This window comes from Neocloeon triangulifer, unplaced genomic scaffold, assembly GCF_031216515.1.
Source record: "Neocloeon triangulifer isolate White Clay Creek 2 clone unplaced genomic scaffold, ASM3121651v1 ptg000014l, whole genome shotgun sequence".
NCBI lineage: Eukaryota > Metazoa > Arthropoda > Insecta > Ephemeroptera > Baetidae > Neocloeon > Neocloeon triangulifer.
Genome location: NW_026775556.1, coordinates 1,243,505 through 1,271,146, shown reverse-complemented (window position 1 = coordinate 1,271,146; position 27,642 = coordinate 1,243,505). Strand labels below are relative to the sequence as shown.

General features: G+C 36.6%; 1 protein-coding gene across 5 annotated transcripts in view; it reads left to right on the top strand.

Annotated features, from left to right (window-relative positions):
- The window catches only part of LOC132201116 (cAMP-specific 3',5'-cyclic phosphodiesterase), a 138,021-nt gene that overhangs the window by 21,213 nt on the left and 89,166 nt on the right, over nucleotides 1-27,642 (top strand). The window contains exons 1-2 of one of the 5 annotated variants that reach the window (XM_059627041.1): nucleotides 21,513-21,651; nucleotides 21,781-22,007. The exons of 1 other annotated variant lie outside the window; for it this stretch is intronic. In XM_059627041.1, the coding sequence (XP_059483024.1) occupies nucleotides 21,811-22,007 (197 nt within the window). In that variant the 5' untranslated portion in view covers nucleotides 21,513-21,651; nucleotides 21,781-21,810. Of the gene's footprint in view, nucleotides 1-3,054; nucleotides 3,454-21,512; nucleotides 21,652-21,780; nucleotides 22,008-26,330; nucleotides 26,454-27,642 lie in introns of those variants that run through there. 3 more of the 5 variants (XM_059627042.1, XM_059627036.1, XM_059627045.1) reach the window with 3 other exon arrangements.

Below are 27,642 nucleotides of genomic sequence, written 5' to 3'. Positions count from 1 at the left end.
ACAAGTTCATTATCTCTTATTTTCGAACTCCCACAAAAGAGTAGGAAATCTACACCCGCGTTTTTGTTACAGCTACTGGAAGTGTTAAAATGTGAGGAATTAAGATTTCTAGAAATCAATAAGTTCCAACTGCTCTGAGAACGCCTTATTCCCAGAAATAAGCAAAGTCACTTTCTTCAACCAAGCATTAATTTTGCTCAACAACTCTTCAAAATTACTTTCACCAAATTGGTAGTATATCTCCTTGAGTTTAGGTTGCCTTTTTCCTTGTGTATGAAATATTGAAGTTACAAGAATCCGAGTTTCATAATTTTTAAAATGTTTTTGATTACAAATTAATAAATTTTACTCAGAATATTCCCTTATGTATTATTGCTAAAATTTGTTTATTTACACTTTGCTTTAATTAAATTTAATCAAGCGTCTTGCAAGGACTTGCTTGTTTAATAAGGCTAAATTAATTATCTAGCTTCTTCGTTTTAATTGCATCTTGGAGAATTTCATTTGCAAATGACGAAATAGAATATTCACCCTTGACATGCGTCAGAGCAGCTTTTCTCGCCTGCGACACATTTAATCCCTGCACTGCTGTAAACCACTCTTAACCTATATAACGGCTCCATTTTTATTCCAGATGACGCACAGACAAATATGCAGCACAATCATAGAAACAAAATAAGTGCAACTCTTATAATAATACCGTGTCGCAACTTGTAATGGAAAGTTGCATTTACCTTTTTTCAATATAGGTCAGCTGCAAAACTCGCTCGAGTAATTTTGAAAAGTAATTTTAATTTTTTATTTTCATTGCAAACGAGTCTATTAAATGATAATTAATTCAATGCGCACAAAAGGGAATTGAGCAAATGGTCCAAGGACGCTGTGCTTGAGGACGGGCGGGCGCTTCGTTCTGCGGAGCTAAGCTGCTTTAATAATGAGCATCTGGCACAGAGTGGCTCTTACTCCGCACCAAAGCAGCTCGCACAGACTTTTTTCTCCTTGCTTGAGTGCGAAAGAGTTGTGGCGTTCTTCCGTCTTCACACCTTTACAACAAAAGGCAAACATAAAAATGCTGCAAGGATTTAAAGCTTAATTAAATGAAATTGCCCACGTGAAAGTTTTAATTTTTCAATCGTTTATTTGAGCTTTGTTTACATTATTGATTTATTTAATTTTTTTGTAATCATAGTTTTGTTCTTATGATACCCGTACGAAGTGGCAGTTGTGTCAATTGCGTATGAAAAATTATGTAAACGCTTAGAAGTTAATGATATTGAGCGTTTGGTCAACAAAAGAATTTATGACAAGAATTTTTATAATTAATAATTTTTAGTTTTTTTTTAATCATTGAGGATTAAAATTTAGTATGAAACATTTGCCCAGTAGTTTAAATTTACTATTTGACTTTATAAATAATAAATATTAATGAAATATCAATAATTTAAAGTGATCATGAAGAGAAGTAAATCTCCAGTTTATTACTTTGAACTTTTATCATGCCACACATATTATACAAATACTATTTTCTTTTTTGTCCATCGTTGCTTTTCATGGGCGAAGTCATCAGAGTTTATTTATGTTCGCACTGAGAGCAACTTTTTATACTTATAAAAGGAACACACATACATAATACAAAGAAGGATACAAACAAATAAATCAATATCAATGACAATGCAAGATGAGAGCGCTTTTTGTGCGCTGCGACTATACAGATGATATACTCTTTCCAATCGGAATCTTTTGTAACTCGCAACCTATATTTTTTGCAGAAGAGATTTTGACATAAAAAAGCTCCTATAAACAATGCCTTGGCTTTTGAAGGCGCAAAATATTGGGTAACAAATAATGGAGATGAGAGGAATCATTGCAACGTGAATCAAAAGGTATAAAACTTTTTTCAATGAAAGACAAATTCAGGCAATTTTTTTTGAAACCCAAAAAGTTTTGAAATTATTTGACTCTTTTTCACCAAAAAGGAGCTGATAAATTTTGATATTTTCATTTTCTTTTCAATTATTATAATTGAGAGGGTCTGTTTTTTAAGGTTAGTTGCAAAAATTGAGTTTATGACAGCGAGGATCGCGATGACCGCTCGATGTCTTCACTCGAAGACATTTCGTTTCATCTTGCACATTTTTCCTTTAAACATTTTATTTCAACTTAATTGGACTCAATTGAACATAATAATAATAATCTTTATAAAACTTTATAAAAAATGAAATTTGGGAAAATAAATAAAAATGCTTATTTATTCAATAATTAAATTGAAATGTGAAATTATATTATTATTGCTTCAAATAATAAAACAATGACTAAAATCAAAATTAATTTATGAATGGTATAAATTTATCTTAACATTTTATTGCTTTTTCCTGCTTTTTCCCATAAAATTTGTACAAGAAATGGAATAAACGTTTTAATATTTGCCATCAAAACAGAAGAAATAAAACTAAGGTAGATTTCTTGTTCATAATGTTCTACGTGATTTTAACATGATTCTTGAAAACTTCAGTCATTGTAATTATCTTCAACTTTATTAACCGTCTCGTGTTATAAAGAAACCTTCTGCTAAAGACAAATTGTTTATAATTAAAATATTTTTGTAGGCATAAGCGTTGTGTCGATGAATAGGTAATGAAAACACAGAAGTTGCGTGGAGCTGATCGATTTTAATGAGACATGCACAAGGTGAGGAAGAGGCCTTTGAAGCGGCGAGCCCGAAGGGAATTAAGCCATTACGCACACGGATGATGCGGAGGGGCCGCCGGAAGTCATCTCGCAAAAACAACGGCCAATTTCGGCGCGCTCCATCGATTTTGCCATTATCGCGTGGGCGCCGCAAGTTTCCGTTTTTCTCTCTCTCTCTTGTGCATTTTGAAACAAAAGTGCAAGTATAGCGAGTACGCGGACGGACAAAAAGCAGGGGTCCGCGGCGGCGGCGGCGGCTTCGGCGCACAGGGAGGCGGCGGCGGCTTCCCCCTCCCCTCGCGCGGCGCCCGCGTGAAACCCAGCTGGCCCTCCAACATGCTTTTGCTTAGTAGAATATTTATCCCGCTGCCATGAACAACACACCATTGTTGGCATTGTGCGGCGCCGACGACCACTTCTTCTTGGAGATGCTCGGACGCCGGCCGGTGGCCGCCGGCCCGGCATGAGACGCACGATTCGCGCCAAGTGGATGTGCAGATCACTGAGCAGAGACGCTGCCTGGGTTATTTTTGAATGCGCCGTGTGAAGGACGACGGTGGTAGTGTTTCTGGAGTCCGGCAGTGACAGTGCTTCGGACACCATGACCGGGATCGGATTCACCATCCCGGAGCTGCGGCTGCCCAGCCAGCTCTCCCTCAACCAGGACGTGCCCAGGAACCTGCCCATCTTCCACTCTGGGCCCTCCTCGCTGCTCGCCCCGCCGCATGGGGTCACCCCCAGGAGGAGACACTCCTGGATTTGTAGGTCAGTCCTGAACTCAAGAGAAAGTTTTCAAAGAAAACAATTTTTTTTTCGTAGAAAAATCGCAAGAGAATTTAACAGTCTAAATCATTATCTTTGATTTTGAGGATTTTTTAAATTAATCAATCATAATTTCAAATAAATACTTGAATTTAATATTTTCACTAATTTTAATAATTTAAAAATAACAAAAGGAAAAAATTCCCAAATTAAATTTAAAATAAATGAAAAATATAAATATTTATAATGAATTCAATTTCTTTCCAAATTTGAAGAATTTTGAGCCAAATGTTTCTCAAATTAAAGTACAATTTTTTTTAGAATGTTCTATTTTGTGCATTATTCCACCTTGTGTCTTTATTTGTTTGGCACATGCTATGCTAATACACTGCAGGCGCCCCCGAAATAATCCCATCACCAGCACAGTCTACCGCATTATTTTCTATCTCCGTTTTTTACGTCCTGCATCGTGTGCCAAAAATACTGTCTCTTTTTTTGCCATTTATGAATGCGAGTCGCGTGCCTGGCTTCAAAAAGTGCAGCTCCTCTATATAATTCCCCTCGGCCGGCGGCTTAGCCTGTTTTGAGAGGAGCTTGTAACGATTCCGATCACACCCGAACCAGCTGCGGCGTCTCATCGTCAATGCTAATCATTTGTGCGACAAACTTTACACTTTGTATCGCGCGAATGTGGTTATGCAACCCGTCGTTCCCACACACTACCTCGATTCGAGTCAATTTCGAAAAGAAAAAATAAATAAACCTCGAGCAGAACGAGAGTGGCACGTAGACACACGCCCATGCCAAAATTCTCTGCGTTTGTTTGTTGACGTTTGAACGAGATTTCAAGCGTATCTTTCTGCTTCGCGTGAGTATTTTCAACTTTCCAGCAAGTAACTTTGTTTCTTTTATTAACAAATTCAATAAACGGAGAGAAAGGTAAACATTAAACTTTGGGCGAAAAAATTAGAATATTGGAAATCTTTCAAATGTAAAAGATTACTTTAAAATTGCAACAAAAAATGAGCAAACTTTAATTATAATGGAGTTTAATCTTCTTTTCTCAGCAAATGAATTTGAAACTTAATGAAAATTGGTCCTGATTTCACGAAATTTAGTCCAAATCAGAAATCAGACTTAAACACTTTGAGGGTTTCCTTATCAATTTCTACATAATCCATAAAAATTTAATTATTCTACTTGCCACATCCAGAAATGAAAAAAATTGCCAGTTCGAGACTTCATAAACCTTTTATAATCCACTTCTACAATATAAATTTCACGCATATTTCGAATTAAGATTTTTTTCAAATCTTATTTAATTTCTTTCAACCTAAGAGGAGCACATTTCTAATTTTCCTCTGTGTTTTTCTAGTTGGGGGAATTTACTATAGCACTCTGCGTGGCCCAGCGATAAGAATGCGTCGTCAGCAGATAACAGGGTCGTTTCCCACCTCCGCGATGTGCTAAATTTATGGGATCGAGAAAAAGCCAAATTCCAGCAGTGCATTTACGCTCTTTTGAAAACTTTATTTTGATGAAGAATCGTTCCAAGCGCAATTGAGAAAAGTGTCATCAAAATTTAATCAACCCTGGCAGAATTTGCACTTGACCCTAATCATTTCTATATTGTTCTCTGCGGCTGCCATCGACTGCAGACGACGAATCAAGCCTCAACGCACGATTGCGTGAGAAAGTGCTGGCAGCGGGTCATTACTCAATCTCAAACTTGGGCGAGCAAATTAACTGCGGCTGGATGGCACTCCAATTAATTGCTTTAATTAAAACGCATTTTCGGCGAGCCTCAAGCGTGGATAAGGCTTTCGTGTCTACACAGCTCTTTTAATTCATGCGAAAATTGTTTCTTCTTCTTAAAAATTAAAATTCGTGGAATGAATTTAGCGCAAACTTAAATTTGTGTATGATCTTCTTGAAACAATTTGTTTCTAGAAAAATTGAAAAACAGACTTCTCGAATGAAATGTTTTCCCTAAAGAAAACATGCCCACATATTTCTGAAAAAAATTAAAAATTTAATAAATTTGGAACATTTAAATTCAGTAAATAAAAATAATTGCATTTTAAAAGTCGTTCAGAAATATTTATACCGTTTTTCGTAGCTTGGAAGAAATATAAGTAATGAATTTGGCTCCAGAAGAACCCTTCCTACTTTTCGGAAAATCGATTCTGGCCAAGGGCCAAGTCGGAAGAAAGTACAGAAGTCGTGAATTTCCCCATCCGCGGGCGCAATAATATTTTTCCCGCAAAACAGATTAGCCCGAGTGCCACTCGTCATTCGGCTGATGAGAATTTGGGCAGATAAGATTCCTCTTCCGTGAGTGCGAAACCGCGCCCAAATGCGAGCGCAGGTTTTCCATCAGGGCAGCGACGACACCAGCGGTGACCCCCTCGGCGACTATTTCGGGGCGAACGAGGGGAAAATAAACGCGAGAGAGGACGCTGCGCTAATGAAACACAAAAAGAGAGAAAGCCATCGGGGCGAGACTCTTGTGTGTTGGTTGGTTTTATTGCCACTTTGCTTTTCTTTTGCTGCTGCCCAGCCGGTGGCAACAGACAAACTTTGTTTGGTCCCTCTTGCTTGCATCAATTTCCGATTCGCAGAACTAGTTTCAAATAAACTTCGCATTACGTTCTGTCGTTTGTTGTTCCAATCTGCTCAGAGATGAAACGAAAGAGCATAAGCGAAACTATACAATTCTGCTTGTTTTTCCCTGTGGCGGTGAAAAGGATACGGCGAGTCAATAACTTTTACTGCTGCGTTGTGTGGCATGTTAACTTTTAAATAAAAATAAATTTCGCTGCGTACGAATGTGAGGACGGAAGAATTATTGTGCGCGCAATTTGGCCGCCACCCAAACGAACATTCTTCTTTTGATGACTACAAACACTTTCTTCGCATTTTACACTTCCTCTTGAGAAGTTCTTCTGCGTTCAAAACATCATACAAAGTTCTAAAATATTTATTTATTTATCTCCAATTTTTTAATTTTACGAGGAGTTTTATAAAATTACAGTGAAATAAAACATCATCCCTTTTTCTATAAGATCAATGCAAATTTTTTATGTCGATTGACCTATTGATTTTATTTTCCATCTAAATTGAGGTGATGTGAACGTGATTTGATGAAATTTTTATCAGTTTTGGTCGGACCAATTTTGAGGAAAAATTATTTTAGAAAATTCCCATGAGCAACAATGTTCAATTTCAAAAATTCGGCTCACCCAATGACTTAAAATTTTCTTCCATGTCTTCTTATTGTTATATCTAAAAACCAATTCTAATGAAGAGAAAAATTATTTCATTGAAATTAATCGGGCCATTTGTTTTCAAAAACCTCTTCTTAACTAAAGATACATAAAATTATGAAAATACTAAAATTAAACATTACTTAAAAACACTGATAAAGAACACAACATTTTGTTCAACTTTTTAATACTAAATTGGATGCTTTTTCTGAAGAAGTTCCATTTTCCAGTCGCATTTCTTGGCATCTAGATTTTCGCCACACTCCACCGGAGTTAAATTTAGCCCCTCGGATGCATTTCACTCTAGCAGAGAATTAATTAGTGGCAGAAGTACAGTGATTTTTGGCCACATGCCCACCCAGTGGACCGCCCGTCTCGAGTTTCCAGCAGCTATTTCTTTCGCTCTTCCCCCGTTCCAAATGAAAATGTTGAAGCGTGGTCAGCGAAAATCACCAATAACGCTCGTTTGCGGATCGTTATCTCACGAGGGATTGCAACCCGATCGGCTCAATTAGTTCCCATTCAGTTATTTTCATCGGAAAGGTAAAGCAAAAAATATATAATCTGCTAATTTTTTTTATTGTATATTACGAAAAGAGCTATTAAAGGCTTAATTGGAGCCTCTCGGTCATAATGTGTCAGAAAGTTCTGCCGGCAGTAATTCTTCACTCTCCTTAATAGCCAACATAACAAACGCCAATCAATCTTCCGTAATGATCGGTCTTGCAATTATAAAACGTTTGTTGCGACCTCTGCCAGCACGCACGTGCAACCTTCTCCTCCGAGATGAGCTTCACACAGCACACGTGACTGAATAATTATTTAATTTGCTTTCTTATTGCGTGTTTTGCGCGGATAACAATGCAGGCAGGCCTGTAATTAAGAATGCATGCATGGACCATTAGACATGCACATCGCTGTGGCGCACGCAACTGCTTTTGCTGCACTGCCATTTACGTCACACACCTGCCGACACGGTCTCAAAGTCGCAAGGTTTATCTCAAAAATTTATCTCGACCTCTGAAAACCGACGGTTGGTAAAATTTACTCGCTGTTTCTCTTCCTGGTCTAACAAAAATCTTGCACGAAATCTCGGAAATTGGCGCCAGTTGGTCTCCAAGTTATTTTGTTGCTCAACATGCGAGCTGCATGCGAGATTCAAGCAGAACAACGAACTTTTCATTTCTTAATAGGAACAAGAAAATCTTAAGATACTAATTTTGATCTTTATATTTCTTTTACATTTCTACTAAACATAATTAATTATTCCTTCTTTAATATTTATGCGTCAACTGGCATCAACCTGAAGTAAAAACAAAAGAGTTTAGATGTTTGTTGTGCTTTGAATTCGGCTGTGTTAAAGAAAAAACCATAATGGAAAGAATAGCAGATTTTTTTTGTTACGTTCGTCATGAAATTTTATACGAAGGCTTTGAAATGTGAAAAGAGCTCAATCACCATTCATGAAAACCGCACCAACGCTTGATTCTTGATGTGTTTTGATGGCGCACAAAAATAAAATAGCTTTCCTGCTCTTCTCGCAGAGAGCTGCAAAAATTTTTCAAATGCTTTTGTTGATGTATCGCCATAAATGTTTTCCTTCCGCCACCCGAATAAAAGCAAAGATATATGTGCGTGGCTCCTCCACCCATTCTTCTGTTTCACCCGTTGCCAAATTGGAGTCGAAAAGAGAGGAAAATTGCTCCGGAAGAACATCGTTTCCAAGGTCGTGCGAAGAGAAAAAAAATCGACTTGCTCGAGCGCGCAAAGTAGTATTTCATCCTCTACATTTGCGCAGTTGCACCGCCGAATCCCTCAGGGATTTCCATCCCATCGTCAGACCAAATTAGATGCTCCATGTCTTGACTTGCTGAAGCTGCAACTTTTCTTCCGACGTTTGATAAATTTGGTAAAAATGGCATTCGTTTTTTTCCTGGCCGAACAGGAAAAAAATGAAACTCGAAAAACTTTTAATGCTGCGCGAGCGACAAATGAAAAATTCTATCAGCGACGTCCCTCACCGCGTGAGCAGAATTTTGATTTTCCCATTCGCAGGTGGCGTCGAATTCGCACGTGCAGCCGTGGCGACGTCTCGTGCATAAATTTTTTAACGTGGTACTCACGCCCATCGCAAAAGGACCGAAAAGAAAATTAGCCCTCTTTTGAATAGCTCGTAAAGTAATGATGATGCTCACAATTACATCTCTTATAGTCAAGGCTGCGATTATCCAAGGATAATTTATTTTAACTCGTAAAATGAATTCATTTCTGCATGCCAAATTTATACAGAGGAGTTAACGAGGAGCTTATGACACCTACATTGTAAATACAACTTCTAAATGTAAATGTATTATGCGTCGACTGACCTAATAATTTTATTTTTCCATGTTAATTAGAACGTGATTTGCTGAAATATTCATCAATTTTGGTTGGGCCGATTTTGAGGAAAAAATTTCCATCAATTCAATTCAATTCAATTTATTTTTCTCCAAACAAGTCAATACAATCAAATTTCAAGAATAAATTGAATTTTTCTTGCTAGGTCTCCTTGGAAATGACATCTAAAAACCAAAGGAGAGAGAAATTATCATCAAATTAATGGGGCGTTTTTTTTTTATTTTAATTTTTTTTTTTTTTTGTATTTTTGCTTAAGCCTCTCCTTAAAAAGGACCTAAATAGCTGCAATTCGCATTACTGTTGTGCAACAATGAATCGGTGCAATCTAAAAGTTTGGATTTCCCAGAACACTCGGTTTATATTTTTAATTGGATTCGGTGGAACTGGCGTGATCCGGCAGGGCAATCCAAAGTGCCCCTGGAGACACCCCGCGGGTTACGTGCGCTGCCTCCCCCGTAACTCGGAGCGAGCGAATAAATAGCCGAAAACGTCGCAACTAGACTAATGAGTGTCCCATTGAAGCGCGGTAGGTTATGCGTCGCCTTTATGCACTCGCTATACACATGATATTGTATATTTATCAAGCCCGTGTCTGCGATAAAGCGACGACCCGCCACGCAACGCTCAGTACATAAACCATAAAATACCCAAGCGCACAAAAGCGGGCGACCCGAAGGCATCACTGCACGCGTAAAAGCATAATTGTTTGCTTTTCCTTGATGCTGCAGCGGAGGCGTTTCACTTTTTTCGCGAGAGCAAACGCTTTTGCGTCACTCCGAAATGGTTTAAACATAAATTTCAACGTGAATTGAAAACGACGTTAGAGCGAAAACTTATATTTTTTGTTTGTTGATTTTTTTAATTAATTTTATCAAAATGAGCTCCATTTTTGAAAATTTTGCTAATTGACTCGCTTTTGAGTTGATTGAGCAGAAAATTTTGAGCAAGATGTGGTGAAAAGTTTCCTTGAGGATAATTTTAGTCCCTGTTTAAGTAAAAATGTGTTGATATTTACCGAGAACTAAACACCAACATAAATCTTAAGCCCATTAATTAGTCTCCTCTCGAGTTGCTCATGCACAAATTGCGCACTTTTTGAAACAATTAAAGCGCACACAAACAATATGTATGTGTACTAATGTCATTACTCGTCTTTTTTCTGTTGCAGGTAAGCAAGCAAACACGACGACATTTAATTTCCTGCGTGCTGAATGTGCCGTGCGCGAGTAAGTAAATAAGAGCGCAAACATTTCACTCTTTCTTAACACTCACTCTGCCTTGCCGCGCGCTGCGTAATCAAGTTAAATTGCCGCCGCAGCTCAACGCACACTTGACTTTTTTAATCAAACGCCGGGGCGAGCCAACGTGCCTTCCGTTGTGCGTCCACCGCCCCTTTTTCCCATTACAAAGCCACCAATGATTTATTGCTTTCCAAGAAAGTGAGTAAAAGTTGCGAATTTATTCAAACGATTCAAACTTTGCAAAAAGCGCGAAATTACTTTTTTATTTTTAAATGTTAAATTGTCATTTTTGTGCCAATTGATTGTAAAAAAAATCTATTTTACAATTAAAATAGCCAAATTTAAAATAATTATTTTAGTTAATTGAAAATTTCAGTTTTTTTTTTAATTTGATATTTTATGATAAACAAAAGACTATTGAACATTCTTCGTAACTAAATTGATCAAAAAATCCGTTGCTCATTTAAAAAATTCCAGTGATTTCCCATCGAAAACTACTATTTGATTTTAATTATTGATATCCATGTGAGTGGGAAATTCTTCCGCACAAATATGAATGTCTGCACGCATTATTTTTAACAAAATTTAGCTTGGCGTGGGTTGGAAGCGCGGAATGGGAACGTCTAGGAAGGGAAGAGTTGCACCCTGGGCGCGCTCCCACCGCCCGCCGTCGCGTCCACAGGGGGTGCATATTGGTGTACGTATATTGATCCCCAGATTCGCGAGAGTTGGAGGGGATGCTGGCCATACATGGTGTGCTGCATAACTCGCGGCGGGGGCTCTCGTGTAAGGCACTCGCGGCGACAATTACAACTTGCTCCTAATTGTTGCAGCGTCCGTCCAAAACACACCCTCGAGGAAAATCGGCTGGGGAGGCATCTTGCTTATTCCATTTCTGTTTAGTCTTCGTAGAAGAGACACTCGCCTCTTGTTATTCCTGCTCTTGACGTTGTCTCTTTGTTTGTATGCATCAAGTTTGGAATGCCATAATAATTCAGAAGCCCTATTGTCTCATGTAAAGTTTTCCTCTTCATGCACCTCATATATTATGCATATCAATTTCAATCAAAATTTCAAATATTTTGCAAAGGAAATAAATTTTTTTTTAGTTTAATTAAATATAGTGGGTGGAAAATTTGGAACTATGAAATTGGAAAAAGAAAACTCGCTTATATCAGCCTTTGTGAGGCTTTTGGAAAAATTGAAGCCTCTAAATAAAGGACTTTTTATAATACACTCATTTGCATACAATAAATGTGACAACCGAGATATTACGTGGAAAAATGTTTATTAAAAACTCCCCCCTGAAATTTATTGATTTTTATTTCAATATTGATGCTTTGACCTTTGTTCAAATTTCGTTTTGTCATTGTTGACATAATTACTAGCTATTAATATTTCATGCCGTTGATGGTTTGATGCACGACACGTGATATATAAAAAGCTCCAACTTCAAATGACCAAAAAAAAAATAAATTTTGATCAGGACACGCATTTTTGCAATTTTTTCGTAACAACAAAATAATTGCGACTTGCGTCAAAAAGCTCTCATTGTGACTGATTGACTGATTAAAAATAAAAACCGGTTGATTGCTTGACCACCTTTTTTGATCGAATGGGATTTCCTCATGTTGGTTAATGTTGATTTTTCGCTCTGATTATTCTCCAGGGGTTGTTTATTCGCTGATTGGATAAAAGACGTAAAAAATTTATCGAATTTTATGGGGCGTGCGCCGGAAATTAATGCTGAAAACATTAAATTATTCATGACGTCCCTCACCAATGTGATGTAAAAGAGAGGAAATTTGAATATTGATAACGTTGCAGATTCTGTCGAAAGGAAAACTGACTTTTTCCATTGAGACTTCTTATATTGGAGAAAGAAATGAACCAAAAAAAAAGAGAGAAAATATAATACTAGGTTCATATATAAAAAAAAACTCTAGCTCAGCTTATCTTTTTTCCGTATGGTTATTAAATTTTCCAAAACTTGATATTCATTAAATACAGAGCAATGCCACAAAAACCACCAATATTTTGAGTGATATTTATTTGCATCTGAAGCACTAGTTCAAAGGAAATGTGGGGAATATTAAAAATAAATTTATTTGAATTATTGCCCACATTTTTTATGAGTTGGCAAATGTTCAAAGCGGGATAGGCAAGAAAATGCGTTTTCCTAAGAAAATATAATAAAATAAACCAGAACTTATGTGTATTGGGACTAAACATCTTTAGACGCTCTTTGCCGTTAACGCTCTTTAGGAAAGTTTTGCCCCGTCATATATTTCCGAAGTTCTGCGAATGCCACGGCGGCGGCGGAACAGAATTGGGAGCGCAACTTTGGTCCAGGGAAGAGGCGGCGATACACAAGTTTGGCGCTTAATGATGCTCACCTTGCTCTGCCCGCCAATTTATGCGAAAAGTTAGCGTGGCGCCGCCGAATCCGGTCGCGGTTTAATTGGCCGGTTTTATGAATGAGACGTGTGTGAGTGTGACACCGCAGCGGGCTATTTCGGCCCGCGCTGATTCACTTTGGCAGGTATGCGCGAAAGCGAATATAGCCGGCGGCGGCCATTAATCGAAAAGCAGGACACTTGGCCTCGAGTAAATCATAAGGTCCAAATTTGAGTCCGCGGATTATGGCGCAAACACGCGGCCGAGTGTATTTCCGAACGCGCACATTTTATTTCTGGACACGCGTGTTTTCAAAATCCGTCGTCGTCGTCTCCGCAGGTATTTATTTAAGAAAGCCTCGGACCGCATTTCGCGCATTTCAACACTTGTCCCTTTTGAGCTCTGGAATCGACACTTGAACGCCTGCTTCGTCCTTCTTTGTGCGGCGAGAGGAAAGCGCTCTTTTTATTCCACAAAAGAAACCATATTCCTTTGAAATAGTTTTTTACTTCTTTTCCTTCGCCGCACATCTCTCTTGGAATAAAGTTCTGCACTTTCTGCGCGAGCTGATCACAATCGCGCTGAAAAACGACGACATTTAATTATCTCCATCGCCTCCTTTCTCATCCCGCACCTCAGTCTCCAAAGAGAAGCCCAAATTAAAATTCTAAAGATAGGGATGAGTCTGTAAATTCACAGAAGATCAAGTGTAATTATTATTATATATTATATAAATTGGAAAAATGGAGATCGAAGACCTAATGCACCCTTCTTTGATGTTTAAAATTCAACACTCAAGTACAGTTTACTTTAAATATGGGGCCAGGAAAGCGCCAAATCTGGAATTTTAATTATTCCAATTGAAGAAGTGATAAAAACACAAAACTAAGTCAACCGAGGCTCATTTCGGCGGATCTAGGAAGTTTTAGCAAAATTCTTGCTAGTGGTGGTGCCATTTTTTCCAACAATTCCTTTTTCAAATTTAAACTGTCTTCAACGATTGAATCTAAACAACGTTGAAAAATAAACAACAACAGTAATAATAATAACAAGAAATGCATAAAATGCACAATTCGGAGAACAATATTAGATAAATTTTTAATTTTTTGTATTTATCTTTTTATTCGAATTTTCAAATATTATTGAGAGTTTCATTACGGAATAATAATTTTTCCAACTTGAATCCCACCTTATTTAAAACATTTTTTTTTTACATTTTAACACTAAATCTCCCAATGTTGCAACACAAGTTTGCACTTGAAAAGTTTAGTCAGTATCACTCATGCTTTTTTGCCAGCACTTATTAGTCGTACTAAAGTCTAAAGTAATTACTTGCGACGCGAATTTGCTGGCAGGCAACTCACAATCCGCCCACCTTTTTGGCTTATTGTGAAAATTCGGATGTGAAATGAAACGGCGCACATTTCGCTTCAACACCTGCCTCGCATTTTACAACTTCGCGCGCGAGCCCAGCTATTTTCAATCCGCGCTGTTGCTGACGTGCGCGTCCAATCAAGATAAATTATTTTGCGTTTTATATTCCGTGCTTGCGCCGTGACCTTTGACACACTCGATGAATTGACTCGCTAGGCGTGAAGCTCGTCCGAGATTTGCAGGCGAAATTCCACTCCAAGGCTGAACTTTGCCGAAGCTAATTATCGCCTTGATGCTCGAATCTCTCGGGCTTTTTCCTTCCCCTGCCCTGGCACACACACGTGTGTATGCCTTTCCGTTTACATTCAAGTTTTGAACTTTGGCATATCTTATCGCCACATCGTGCTTAACCTAAACTTCCGAAAGGCACGCTTCCGCGCATTAAATGCAAAATGCTGCTCTGGTAAGGGCTCAAAAACCTTTCAAGCAATAAGTAATAATTTTACAGTTGATGTTTATCTTTACTTACCAACTGCGCTGATAATTTAAACTATAAAAAAACAAATCATTATTTTCTACCGCTTTTTTTATAGGTCAGTCTCACAAAAGGAAATAAGAATTCTGAGCTTGAAAAGTGCAAAATACAGGATTGAAAAGTCCTGACTAATGTTCATGAAATCGCTCTAAACTTTTCTTTTTTAGAATTTATCTAAAGTAATTTAATCAAGTTCAGTGGGAAAAGCGATCACCGATGATTTCTGTTTAATATGGTTTTAATTTTTCAGCATTTTTTTGCATTATATTTTAGAATTTTTTATTCTATCAAGTGATAAAAACTAGGGATGAGTTTTATTTTGATTTGACCATTTCCGTAAAAGTTTCTGAAAGCTTTATCATTTATCTCATTCTGCTTCAAGAGAGTTTTGGCGTTGCACAAACTGATATTTTTTCCACTTGAAGTTGCTGCATAGTTCTCCCGCCGACCTAAATTTCAGCGCCGGAAAAGTTTGAATGCAAATAAACCCATCCAGCTCTGGCAAACGCAAACAGTTTCCGACCGACGGCTCCACCGTCTGCATACCAAACTGCAGCTGCACATGCCAATGCTACAGTAATCAATATCTGCTCACCAAATAAGCTCTCACTATGCCATTTGACTTTTATGCAACACGTAAATTGGCGGTTTTCATTCTTGTCGCGAGCAATAAATCGGTAAAAGCACTTAAAAGTATTACTTTGGTGAACAAAAAGAGAGTTAAAGATAAAAATTGATGACGCTTGCTTTTAAAGCTAAAAATCCCAAAAGTGTATGTTGCAGCCGTAAAATGGGCTACAGTATTTTTCAGCCACTTTTGGCTGGTAATGGCCTCGGGTCGCATTTATTAAGAAAAATAATGCCCGCCAAAGTGCTGAACTTTATGAGAGTGCTAAAGTTTATCGTCTGACTGACGCCATCGATCAAAATCACTGCACCTAAATTTAGTTATAAGTAAAAAAATTCATCAACAACTTATTTCCACAGGAGCTCCAAATATTATTTCTTTAAATGTAAGAAAAATATTATTTTTAATTATATCAAAGATAAAATTTATTTAATTATAATATTTGAAATAAAAACTTCAGTTGATTTTAGTGCCTCAACTATAGAAATAATTCCGGTATTATCAAATTAGTACATTTTAATTTAGAAATATGTGAACTTTTAAGATGTTCAAATTTTTTGACCAATAATTGTAATTTTTCAATTCACTGATTTTATTTTTGTTCTTGCCCATCAAATAGGGCCACGAATCTTACCAAAAGTGGCTCTTTTATTCTTATGAAATTTCCTTTGCAACAATTTTAATTCTTTTATGCTCGTTTATTCTTTTTACTCTCTCTCTCTCTCTCTTCACTGAAGTCCACAACAATATTTTAACGTAAAAAAAAGAAATGAGTGTGAGGATATCTCTGGTGGTGGAAAAAGTGCTGTTGAAAGTGTTGAATCTGCGCGAACTCTTTGAAGTGAGCCACTGCTGTTTACGTCCCTTTCATTCTCACGTGCAGCTACACGTCCACTCTCGCCTTTTGTGGAACTGCGTCAAATCGTGTTTATTTTTATGGCCTTGTATGTGTCGATATATTGCAGTGCCAAAGAGAGTCGTAAACAATACCCTTCTCAGGTGTATGTAACAGGGCAATAAATTTCCTCCCTTGAGCGAAACGGTTTTGCCACCAAAGAAATGGGAAAGATGCTGAATTTTGAAAATTATTTCGGAGCTCTTTCCTATAAAGCGTTTTTTCCCTAGACGCGAATTTGTCAGAGGAGAGCGGCTGAAAGTGGCAGAGAGAGAGAGAGAAGCGAAAAATTCCTGAACGCTTCCGCTGACACGGAAAATCACTTTGAGCCACATTAATAAGCCCTAGAAACATTTTTCGGCAGCAAGCGCTCCCAAGCATACGCAAAATCTAGATATATTGGCTCTGTGTTCTCCGATATTATATCAGCTCACATATTTTTCCGCCAACCATCGTATCTCCATTTTTCCAAGCGGTGTTTCTGTTGCAAATCGAAAGAAAACCTTCTCTCAAAGCAGTGAGCAAATAACGCCAAGATTCGTTTTTCTCAATCGATCTGTGCATCAAGCAGACATTTTAAATGCAATTTTCTGTGATTTTCCAAGTTGTTTCTTAATCTAAAGGGACTCTTTAAAAAGATAAAAAGCCTTTAAAAGTTGGATCAGAGGGAAAGAAAAATTTAAAGTTATAATTTCCGCTCTTTGTTTAAAAAATTCATAAAATGTGTGGCAAGCTGAATTCACCAGCTGGTGACAAGTATTTTTTTTAAAATCTTTCAAATTTAAAAAAATTTAAATTTAATTTATTACATTAATTTTGTTTATAAAGTTATAATAAAATTAATTCCTCTTTTTTCAAATTTTGAAAAATTAAATTAAATTTATTTTAATTAATTTTATTTATAAATTAAATATCAATTTTTAAAAATTTTAAAAAATAAAAAAAAACATGACCAGCTGGTGAATTGAGCTGGTGAATTTAGGTGGTGAATTCACCAGCTGGTGAATTGAGCTGGTGAATTGAGCTGGTGAATTGAGCTGGTGAATTGAGCTGGTGAATTTAGCTGGTGAATTTAGGTGGTGAATTCACCAGCTGGTGAATTGAGCTGGTGAATTGAGCTGGTGAATTTAGGTGGTGAATTCACCAGCTGGTGAATTGAGCTGGTGAATTGAGCTGGTGAATTGAGCTGGTGAATTGAGCTGGTGAATTGAGCTGGTGAATTTAGCTGATGAATTTAGCTGGTGAATTGAGCTGGTGAATTGAGCTAGTGAATTGAGCTGGTGAATTCACCAGCTGAATTTTGAAACTTATGACTCCTAGAAGAAGTTTTAAAAAGTAAAACGTTTATATGAAATTTCAAATCAATCCATTTAATATTTTCCTCCATTGTTTCACGTGTTGCATACTTTTCGTGGCGTAGAATCACTCAATAAAATGATGGAGTGAGTTTTAACTTCATATTCAACAGTTTCTTATTAGCTGAAATAAATCAAAAAATTATATTAAATTTATTGAAATTCGTGGAAGAAAGGCTTTAATAATTTATCACTTCAAAAAATTCAAGAATTTTAATTTTTCAGAATATAAATGTGCAAAATTTTATTGATCGTAATTAGTTCCTATTTTTTTCAAGTTCTGCCGCTTTATATTGAAGGTTAGGAGCTTTTGTTCTCTTTTTTTCTTTTCTAACTTGCTTGAATCATCAATACATTAAAAAATATTCAGACCATATCAAAAATAAATTGGTGGGTTTGCACGTGAATCACAGTAATTCTAACGCAGCGTGATTTGGTATTCACGAAATATGATATGAATATTTTTCCAAGCTGCATGCATGTGTGCGCCGCAAGCACCTTTTGGCCTTTCCGCACGGAACGGTTCGATTTCATCCGACCTTTTCATCAAACGAAGCTGCCATTAGTAGTCTTCTCCGCTAGCAGGTCGTAAAAACCAAAAGAGACAGGGGCATTCATTGGAATTTATCATTATTTTTTGCACGCGAAATAACTCGGGCAAATAAAGCGTTTGCATTTTATTTGATAAAGCGGCGGTCGATTTCATTAAGCCACGCGCGCTATTTCGGTAGTGCACGCACCATCAAGTAGATGATATGGCAGAAACCAAACAAAGGAGTGTCTCTCGCTCTGTGTGTCCACTTTTCCGCGTGCGATGGCCCGCCGGTGCTTAATCATGCACGCACGAATGGGAAAAACTGATAACGCCGCCACCGACCCGGCCCAAAACATGCGCGCCTCGCACTTTATTGGCACTCAATTTTCTCACCCCTTTGTGTGCCCACCCAGCCTCGCTCTATCCGCTTTTCTGTCGCATTTCTCGTTTTCGGGCCTAAAACTGGTTTCAATATTTTTCTTATCAAAAAGAATACAATTTTTAAATTTACTTTACATAATTTTTGTACAATTTTAATTGTTTCCAATGTCGATTCGGAAACTTGCCCTGAAATATACTGATAAAAACTACCCCTGGTGAAAAACCGGTGGGATATTTCCGGGAACCTGCTTTGATGATTAAATTCCTCAAACACCATCATCTTTTCCAGTTTTTACAAATTAAAATACAAAAAAATTCCTTGTTTCACTTAACAATTTTCATTAATGCACAAGGAGGCTTAATTTAAATCTGGAAATATGAAACTTTCACCCTCTCCCATAATTAATTAAAGGACTGGTTTTATTAAAAAAATTGTTCCTCTCTTATAGACCGTAATAAATCAAAACACCCTGTACCATTTATTTCTAATGAAAATTATCCCAATTTTTTTCTTGCCAAGTCCATCAAAATTCCAAAAATATTATTTTTAAGTTGTCCTGATTGATTAATCTTTAGGCAATTACTGCTCAAATGGATAATACTACTATAAATAGATATCAATTTAAACAAATCAATCTTTATTTTCTTATACATAATTTAATTATATAATTAAAAATGAGAAAAAAGGAGTTGCGAAGGAAAGAATTAGGAAAAGGCATGAACTAGAAACCACCTTTTTACTGACACTGGTGCCCCAGGCATGCTCGATTTTGATCTTTATCAAGTTCTTTAACGCTTTCTTTTTTATTTCGGAAAAGCACAGAAAACGAAAATAATTTATTTAGGCTTTGTTCTTTTTTATCTTAATCTTTTTCATTCCAATTTTATTCTTATTTTAATTTTAATAATTTAATAAATTGTATTGCTGAAGAAATTTTTCCATTAGTATTTTATAAGTGTTACCATCAACACACCAACTCCGCTACAAAGCAGTCCATAGCTGATAACTGGTACTCTTAAAAGAATTAGTTATTTCTTAATTTCTTTTTCATTCAGTCCATAAAAATTCCAAAAAATATAGCAAATTCAAAAGCACTTGAATATGAATTAGCTAATATTTTCTTGCAACATCATGTCAGATTGAAAAACTTCTTGTTCTCGTTTATTATCTTGGATTTTTTGTTTATGAATTTTAATTATATTTAAGATTTCTTTTGCTTTGCAACTTACGAGTGCATATTCTTCCACTTTAGAAGGACGCAGTGGAACGTCTGGCGGTGAAAATCAATCAGGTCGGCATGAGGCGCGCAAAGAAATCGCATCAGCACTAGTCCTTCATCTAATTTGCGCTCGGGAATTTTTCCAATTGAATTGACGGGCCACCCTCCCGCAGCGGAGCAGACCGCCTGGAAAGTAGGCCGCGTGGCGAGCGGCTGCGGGCGTCGGGTTGCATACCCAACACGTCATCTTTCTCTGGTCCCTGCGGTGCTGCTTCCGAGTCAAAAGTGGTGCGAATTGAGAGAAGGGGATCTCGGCCGTCTTTCGCCGTGGAATAAGAAAAGCCGCGAGAGATTTAAACTTTGCAAATCGAGAGTCGTCGGTGCGAAATTTATCTCTCAGGCAGGCAGGCAGGCAGGTTAGATAAATTTATTCAATTTGCACAGGAGATGACGCAGGGGATTGCGACCGCTAACTAATCCAGACTTGGCTGCGGGAATTCCAATTCGGCAGCAGGAAATGACAGTCCCGCCTAGGCTAATGGCTCCGTCAGCCCATTTGATTTTGCCCAAGGACAATTAAAGTGGATGGGAATAAATGAATGCAAAATTTTCAACATTCAAAATTGATACAAAGATAATTAAAAAGTGAGCTGTTTGTCCAATGAGCTTTTCATTCCTGAATTTTAATCAAAAGATCATCTCTGACGTATAATGTTAAATCATATTTATATTATTTACTTGTAAAATTTTGAGTTCCAAATTTAAAGGGCTGAAATATTTAGAAAATAAAAATTTGATTGTTAACGTCCTCATTATTCATAGATCTTTGTGCAACAAATTAAAATGTTTTGAAAAGATGGACAGGATCATCAACTTCTCCATTGTAAGGAAATCTATAAAAAAAAAATAACCGTTATTCTAAGAATCAATTTTTTATTTAACTATTTTAGTTCTTTTTGGACCTATTAATACAAATAACATTAAAAACAATTGTTCAAAGTTGAATCAATGCACTTTCAGTTGAAATCTTCCTGGTTATTAGGCGCTCATTTTCATCCGACTGGCTGAGAGTTTAATGGGATTATTCATTGAGCCCGGCCTGTGCGCGGAATCAATTGCGAACTGGAACACTGTACTGATGATTGTCGTCGGCGGAATGTAATGTGACGGAGATAAATTAATTTGAGCGTCTCTGCTCTTTCGATGTAGCTACCTAAATTGACTTCCAATCGATTGGCTGCTCGAGTGATGGGAAATTGTCTCGCGAAAGCGAAACTGTTTATAAATATATTCTGAATTCTGAAAATAACCCATCAGTGATGAAGCACTGAATATATAAAGAAGAAAAAACAGCTCAAAGCGTGGATTCTGTGGAAGATTCATTTTACATTCAGTCCTAGAAATGATATTTTAGCATTAAGAAGTGATTCATTTTTAATATGAAAGAAGCCAATTTAATGAGAATTGAACGTGGCTGATATTTATTTATTTCTTATTTAAGTATCAATTGACATTCCTCTTGAATTACAGTTATTTTTTTCTAGAAAAATGTCTGCATCTTCTATTTTTTATAAGAGAAAGATTCCTAGAACGATTCCTTTTTTCCGAAGTAACTGGAAACTTTTGCTGCAGGGGTGGATTCGGATTGACATATGTTTGTAAGCAAACCACGTAAGTGGAACTGCAAATAGCTTTATAAGAAGGGTGAAGATGCAGCTCTCGTCGAGAAGCGCGCAAAGGTCACTTGTGCGAGTTGCACAAAAATAATCCCGACGCGCTCGACGCAGTCTGGCTCGGTGCGCAGCCTTGCCGGCGGTGCATCTCAGTGCAGCGGCCAACAAGGCGGTGAACGGTGGTGTGACTGATTGGCCTATTGCGATGATTGAGTGGTGCCAGTGCCAAATCACACTTGACGCTCAGTCACGATTTCAGCTTGCTGCGCTCTTCCGGTTCTAGCAAAGCTCTCACGCCACCCAGGTACACCATTTGCTCAAAAAACATATAATTTAAATTTAAATAGTATAATTATAAATAAGAAACTTTCATGGATATTTTCAAATTAATTTAATCCAGAACAATTTTTATGGGAAATTCAATTAAATTCAGGTGGTGATCGAAAAAAAAATTAGTGCCAAAATGGCCTCGGCGGCGATGAGCGTGATGATGACCGTTTTGCGCGCACCCCTCGTCTTGATCAGATGGCTGCACCCCCAAAACAACCACCACAACGCCCCTACCACCCTGCATCCGCCGCCGCGGCGTCGCAAGTCGGACGCCAAGGACAGAAAAATCAAATTGTCGTCAAAGAGGCTCAAATTTGCACCCTTCAAATCGTGAGTTGAAATTCCAAAAACATCTTCATTAAAGAAAGAAACCCCTTAGGTATAAATAACCATTAAAAAATTTAAAAAAAATTTAGAACACATTAAAGCAGGGGTAAATTAGAGGTTTCTCTGAATTAATTAATAGTCAATCCTGATTTCACAAAATTCTCCACATTCTTTCTGCTGAGAAAAAAATGTTTTTTTTTTTGTATTAATTTTGAATTTATATCCGTTTTTACATATGCAAATAAATTTGGCTTTAAAACAACTTTTTTACAAAGAAAATCTTACAATTAGATTAAAATTAAATTTTATCTCGTCATTTTATAAGGACATTTTATTTTATGTTTTAATTACTTTGTCGCAACTTGAACAAAATCTTAATTTGCTCTTGAGAATTGTTCGTTTCCGCTCGAAAAAGCAACGCCTGGTTCCGACACCACACATGCATTTGCATAAATTAAACCTCCAGCTCCGGTGCTGGGAATTACACGTTGGACCCTTTTGCTTTCACACAACAAAACGCACGTATTTGCACAACTCAGGGTGGTTTGTGGCTTAAGTGACACACACACACACATGAGAGCAGCTGCGAGCGAAACCACCCCCGTTCTGCACGCACGCCGCAAACGTAAGCTCGAAGCAGCCATATCGAGAGTGCCGAACACGGCAGTAAATAATCATTCCATGCGTGCGGAGGACCGACTTACTCACTCACTTTCCCTCTCTCTTGCACTGGATTTCACGTGCTTTGAGCTGGTCACGTGTCCCCAAATGTTTACGGGCAAAGTACAACAAACGCAGAGTGTTCACCCTTTCGCTCCTCCCACCCCAATCGTAGCAAACCTATTTAAATTTGGCCGCAGCAGCGTTTGCTCTTATCATTTCTCGCCAAACATCTGGCCTTACTGATCTCCATACTCTGAACTTCCATAGTTTGAAAACTTTCCTTCTCTCTTCAGTTAAATGTGTCAAAGGTTGAAAGATCAAATTCATATTGATACTGGTGAAATATCCTCACCTATCAAAAATTAATAGTTTAAATAGGATTTTATTAAATTTAGATTTTTATTGTTGTTTGTTCATTTTCCCAATTTTATTTACATTAATGTTTATTAATTGAAAATCTGCGTGAATGGTATTTTTTAAAGAAATTTCTTCTTAAATGACATCACTCTTTTAATAATTTTTTGCTTATTGAAAAAAATCAAAATGAAGATATTTAACATTAATAAATATTATATTATCAAGCACAAAAGTTATTTAAAAATAATAAATCTATATTTTAAAAAATTGCTTTGTTCAAAATATTTTTTAGTTTTTATGTTTTGAAAAATTGTGCTTTAAGACGTTCTAAGACTTTGTAAAATAATTTTGAATCTAATCTAAAAATGTAAACACGTGTATCTTAGATTGGAGTTAAAATGGTCCCAGGAATAAAATGGAACAAAATTTGTTGTTAAGTGCTAAGAAATGTTGTTTAGCAAGCTTCTTTTTTCAAAGTCTCAATTGAACAAGATAAATTTAAAGAGTATTTTGAATTTATTTCTCTCCTAAAATTTATGATGGTTGATGGTATTTATTTCCCAGAGAGATTTTCTTAGAAGTTTTTAATTATGATTGTTGGAAAGAATGACTATGGAAATGTTAAAAAAATTTAATTTGTTTGTGTTAAGAACATTTTTGACTGCTTTAAAGCTCGCATGAGTCGCAATGACTGAATTCGCAAAGATGGATCGACAGAAAGAAATTTGCAGCTAAATTAAAAACAAAAAAACTTTCATCCAGTCAAAATGTTCAACAATAGTTTTAATATTCACTTACTATTGGTAAATTTTTAAATGTCGGATTGATTTATGCTCAATACATTCTGCTGGCTTGTAGAAATAAAACAGAAAATACGGATAATAGAGAAAGCCCCATCCCATAATATTACTAAAGAACTCGTCTCGGGTCATTTCAATCTTGATGAAAATGACTTGTTGCCATTTCCGCCTCTTTTATTTTTCCCTTCTGGATGGCGATGAGATTCGCAATATCAGTGCAAACGGTTTTTTTCGTCTTTTTATTTCATCCGCTGCAGAGTCGTGCAACCTGCGTCACATGCCGCCCTTTGCTTTGCAACTGCATCCCTCGCGTCCGGAGGCTGGATTATTTTGCGCGCGCGTTTGTTTGCACCTCGCGTTGGTTGACTGCGTTTAAGGCTGCTCGCCATTGTTTGCATCTCATGTTATCTGGGTCAGCGGCAGGATTTTCACGACGCAACTAACTGCTGGAAATAGAGAGAGCGAGATTCAAATCCGATTTAACTCTCGGCAAAAGCAGAGTTTTCCAAAAGCGCTGTTGTTTGTTTGAGCAACGCGATTAATTTTTATTACTGCTCTTTTTTATTAATTTGTTTTCATACCGCGACGCAGATAAATAAAACATGCCGGCCGAGAGTACGCAGGCTGCGCGAAATATTTATTTGTTTTATGGCCGGTTGGAAAGATAGAGCAGTGCGGATGATTTGTCTCCATAAAATGTTTACTTTGCTAAAAACGATCGTCCTATAATTTTGATGAGGCACAATAAAATAGTTATATTAATATTAAATTCTAAAAAAAATGGTAAATGCAAATAAAAAAAATTGTAAAAATAAAATGTGATGAAGAAAGGTTTTAATAATAAAAAAGCGTTTCATTATTTTTAGGAAAATACTATTCAAAATTTTTTATCTTTAATAACTACTACATCTATAGAGAAAATTCTTAAAAAAATTTGAAAGAATAAATGTTTGGCGTGTTCATTGATTTTTTGTAACAAATCTAAACTCAGATGTGACACCAAATTTCAATTTAATTTTCAGATGTAATTAATCCATAGGACATAATCGTTCAATTTAATTAAAAAAAAAAATTAGATTAAAAATCTAATTTTTAGATATAAAGAACAATTATTATTGTGTCTATATTTAGCAATAAAATTGCAGTATGTGTAAAACAAGTTTACTAATTTTTACCACAAACAAACTCTTCATTGATAAGAAGTGAAATAGATTGATGATTATTAATTAATGGAAATGCCTGGGACGACGGGAGCAGCGCAGGTGTTGACTGCTCGAAAACAAACAAAGTGTGCGTCCAGCTGGCCGCTAAAAGAGCTGCAAACGGTTTGTTTGCGCGCATAACACGGTGGCGATCACAAGATCGGCGAGCCTAGCGCGGCTCGCTCGCGCCACTCGGAAATTAAAATATCCTCACAAGTGCACGGCGCCTCAAAATACTCGCGCTTGGCACCGCGGCCAGCATTCGACGGTTCTTTTGTTTGTGTGTCCCTTGAGAGAACATCGTCATTAAGGGAATCAACATATGTACATATGTAAACCTCCCACATGCATTCGTCATCGCAACCCGAGCCACTCGCTTTGGGCCGAAAACGGCAAGTATTCGCGTGACTTGTTTCGAGTTCAATATTGAGCAAGTAATTATTGATGCTGGACCAGCAATTACAATCAGCACTAATTGGGCTGATTGGTGAGGGGCCAAATTGGAAGAGAAAAAAGATGGTTGTTCATTAAGAGAAATTAAAGCCAATTAATTATTTAATTCGTTGTAATTAAGTTGTTTGTAGAAAATTGAGGGTTATAAAAAGTATTGGAGTTAAAATTTAAGTATTTTCTTTTCAATTTCAATCTTTTTTTTCAGGTTTTGTTTCAGGAATTCAATTGCTAGACTTTCTAAATTTAAATTCTCAAGTAATATTTAAGACCGTTTAAGACATTCTTAAATTATTTTGCTATGTTATTGATTTGTACCTAAATTTAAAAACACAAGACTCAATCAATATAAAATGCCCAAATTTTATCTAAAGAGGGAACCTATATTGTACTAAAATATAATTAATTAAATTTTGGTTAAATTTTTATTTATTAATTTTAATTATTGTTTATTTTATAATAAACAAAATTTTTAATCAATTTCAACATGTGAATTTTTTTGCTGCTGTTTAAAAGTCGTTTTTAAATACATTTGTTTTCTCGCATTTTTTTAAAGAACAAACCTTTCAAAAATAATTAAATCATCTGTTTTTTAAAACTTGAAAGACTTCTCTTTTCTCTTCAGTGTCTTAGGCTTTGTTTACATTTGCTAAGAACTCGAAACCCAAAGAAGCTGCGGTTGAAAAATGGTTTAAATTCGTCGTTTGTGTCAGTGTTTAGGTCCGTTTGAAAGCGAGGCAGTTGTTTAATTAGAGATTGAGGGAACGGCCGCAAGAGAGCAAGCAAGTTGATGAGACGCGGCGTGTAAATTTAGCCTGGCCGCCGACTTTGCTCGTTAGTCGGACGGTGGCCGCTCGGGTGGCGTCTCGTCTTTGCTTTGTGCGACTTTCAAAAGTGATATTCATTGGTTGTATTGGTGCGCGCGCGATGGTCAAACAGCACCCTTAGCCAGCATGGAGCACTTTTCGGTCGAGCAGGTGCCTCTCTCTTTTCTCTCTCCCGGCGCACACTCGATTTTTCGGCCCATTTGCAATGCAGATTCGCCGAAAGCAATAACTCTTTTGCTCTTCTTTTGAACGCGTGGCTTAGCACGAAATTTGAAAATATTGCCCTTGCGCTGCTTTGGCTTTTGACCGCTTTTTTTCTCGCTGAAAGAGAGCCGCTTTTGCGTCACTCGCCAGATTTTTGTCTCGCCGCCAAAAATTTTTCTGCCCGGTGTCATCTTCCGTCCTGTGTGTGTGTGTCAACAGGAACTGTAATCTTAGCCGCTTTTAATTGCTCTCAAGGTCGGTGGGGGGCACGTGTGCGGCTATGTGCACTTACTGAAAGGAAACCGGAGCTTTCAAAGGTTTTTTTTATCATAATGTTCCTCTTTCTTGGATATTTTGTAATCGAACGTTAAAAATTTATTTCCATCTACAGATTGTATAAAAAGTCATTTATTTCTTTTATTAAGTGTCTTTTTGAGCTAAAAAATTGTGGCTGAAAAAGCCAATTTTGACAAAAGAAAGAAAGAAAAAAAAAACAAGAGAAAATGGGAATATAAAAATATTGTTATTTCCAGAGTTTACAAAGTTCTCATTCATTAGAAATAATTTGCTGATGCAATTCATTTTAATGGACATAATAGAGGCAAAATCTGACTTTTAAATCCTTTAATTGATCGTAAAAATTATTTAAAAAAAAATGGTTACAAAGTAAGCGTCAATTCTGTGAATTTATGTTAACTTATTCCTGGTTTTTAATTTAATTGTGTTTAGTTAGTTTTGAAAAGATAATATTGCTGCTGTGCCAATTCATTATTAAAAAAAGCACTAGCTGATTAAAGCTTGAAATATGTAAATAATTAAATTAAAAATATTTATAGCCGGGAAAATTCTTAAAGAGTTTAGCAAATTTCTTGCTAGTGTTGGTGCCGTTTTTTCCAACAATTGCTTTTTATGAATTATTTTCAACAATTGTATGTAAAAAATGTATTGCAACGCAACAATGTGTGCTAATAAACAACAATAATTATACAATATGAAGTATTTAAATAACAAAAAAAAAACATTGTGCGAAGAATTTAAAAACCTTCCATATTTTATTTTAACTTTTGGCTTTTTGTTTACTTCTGTTCTACGTCCAATTTTTTATTTTTTATTTCCATTTAAGTATTAAAACACT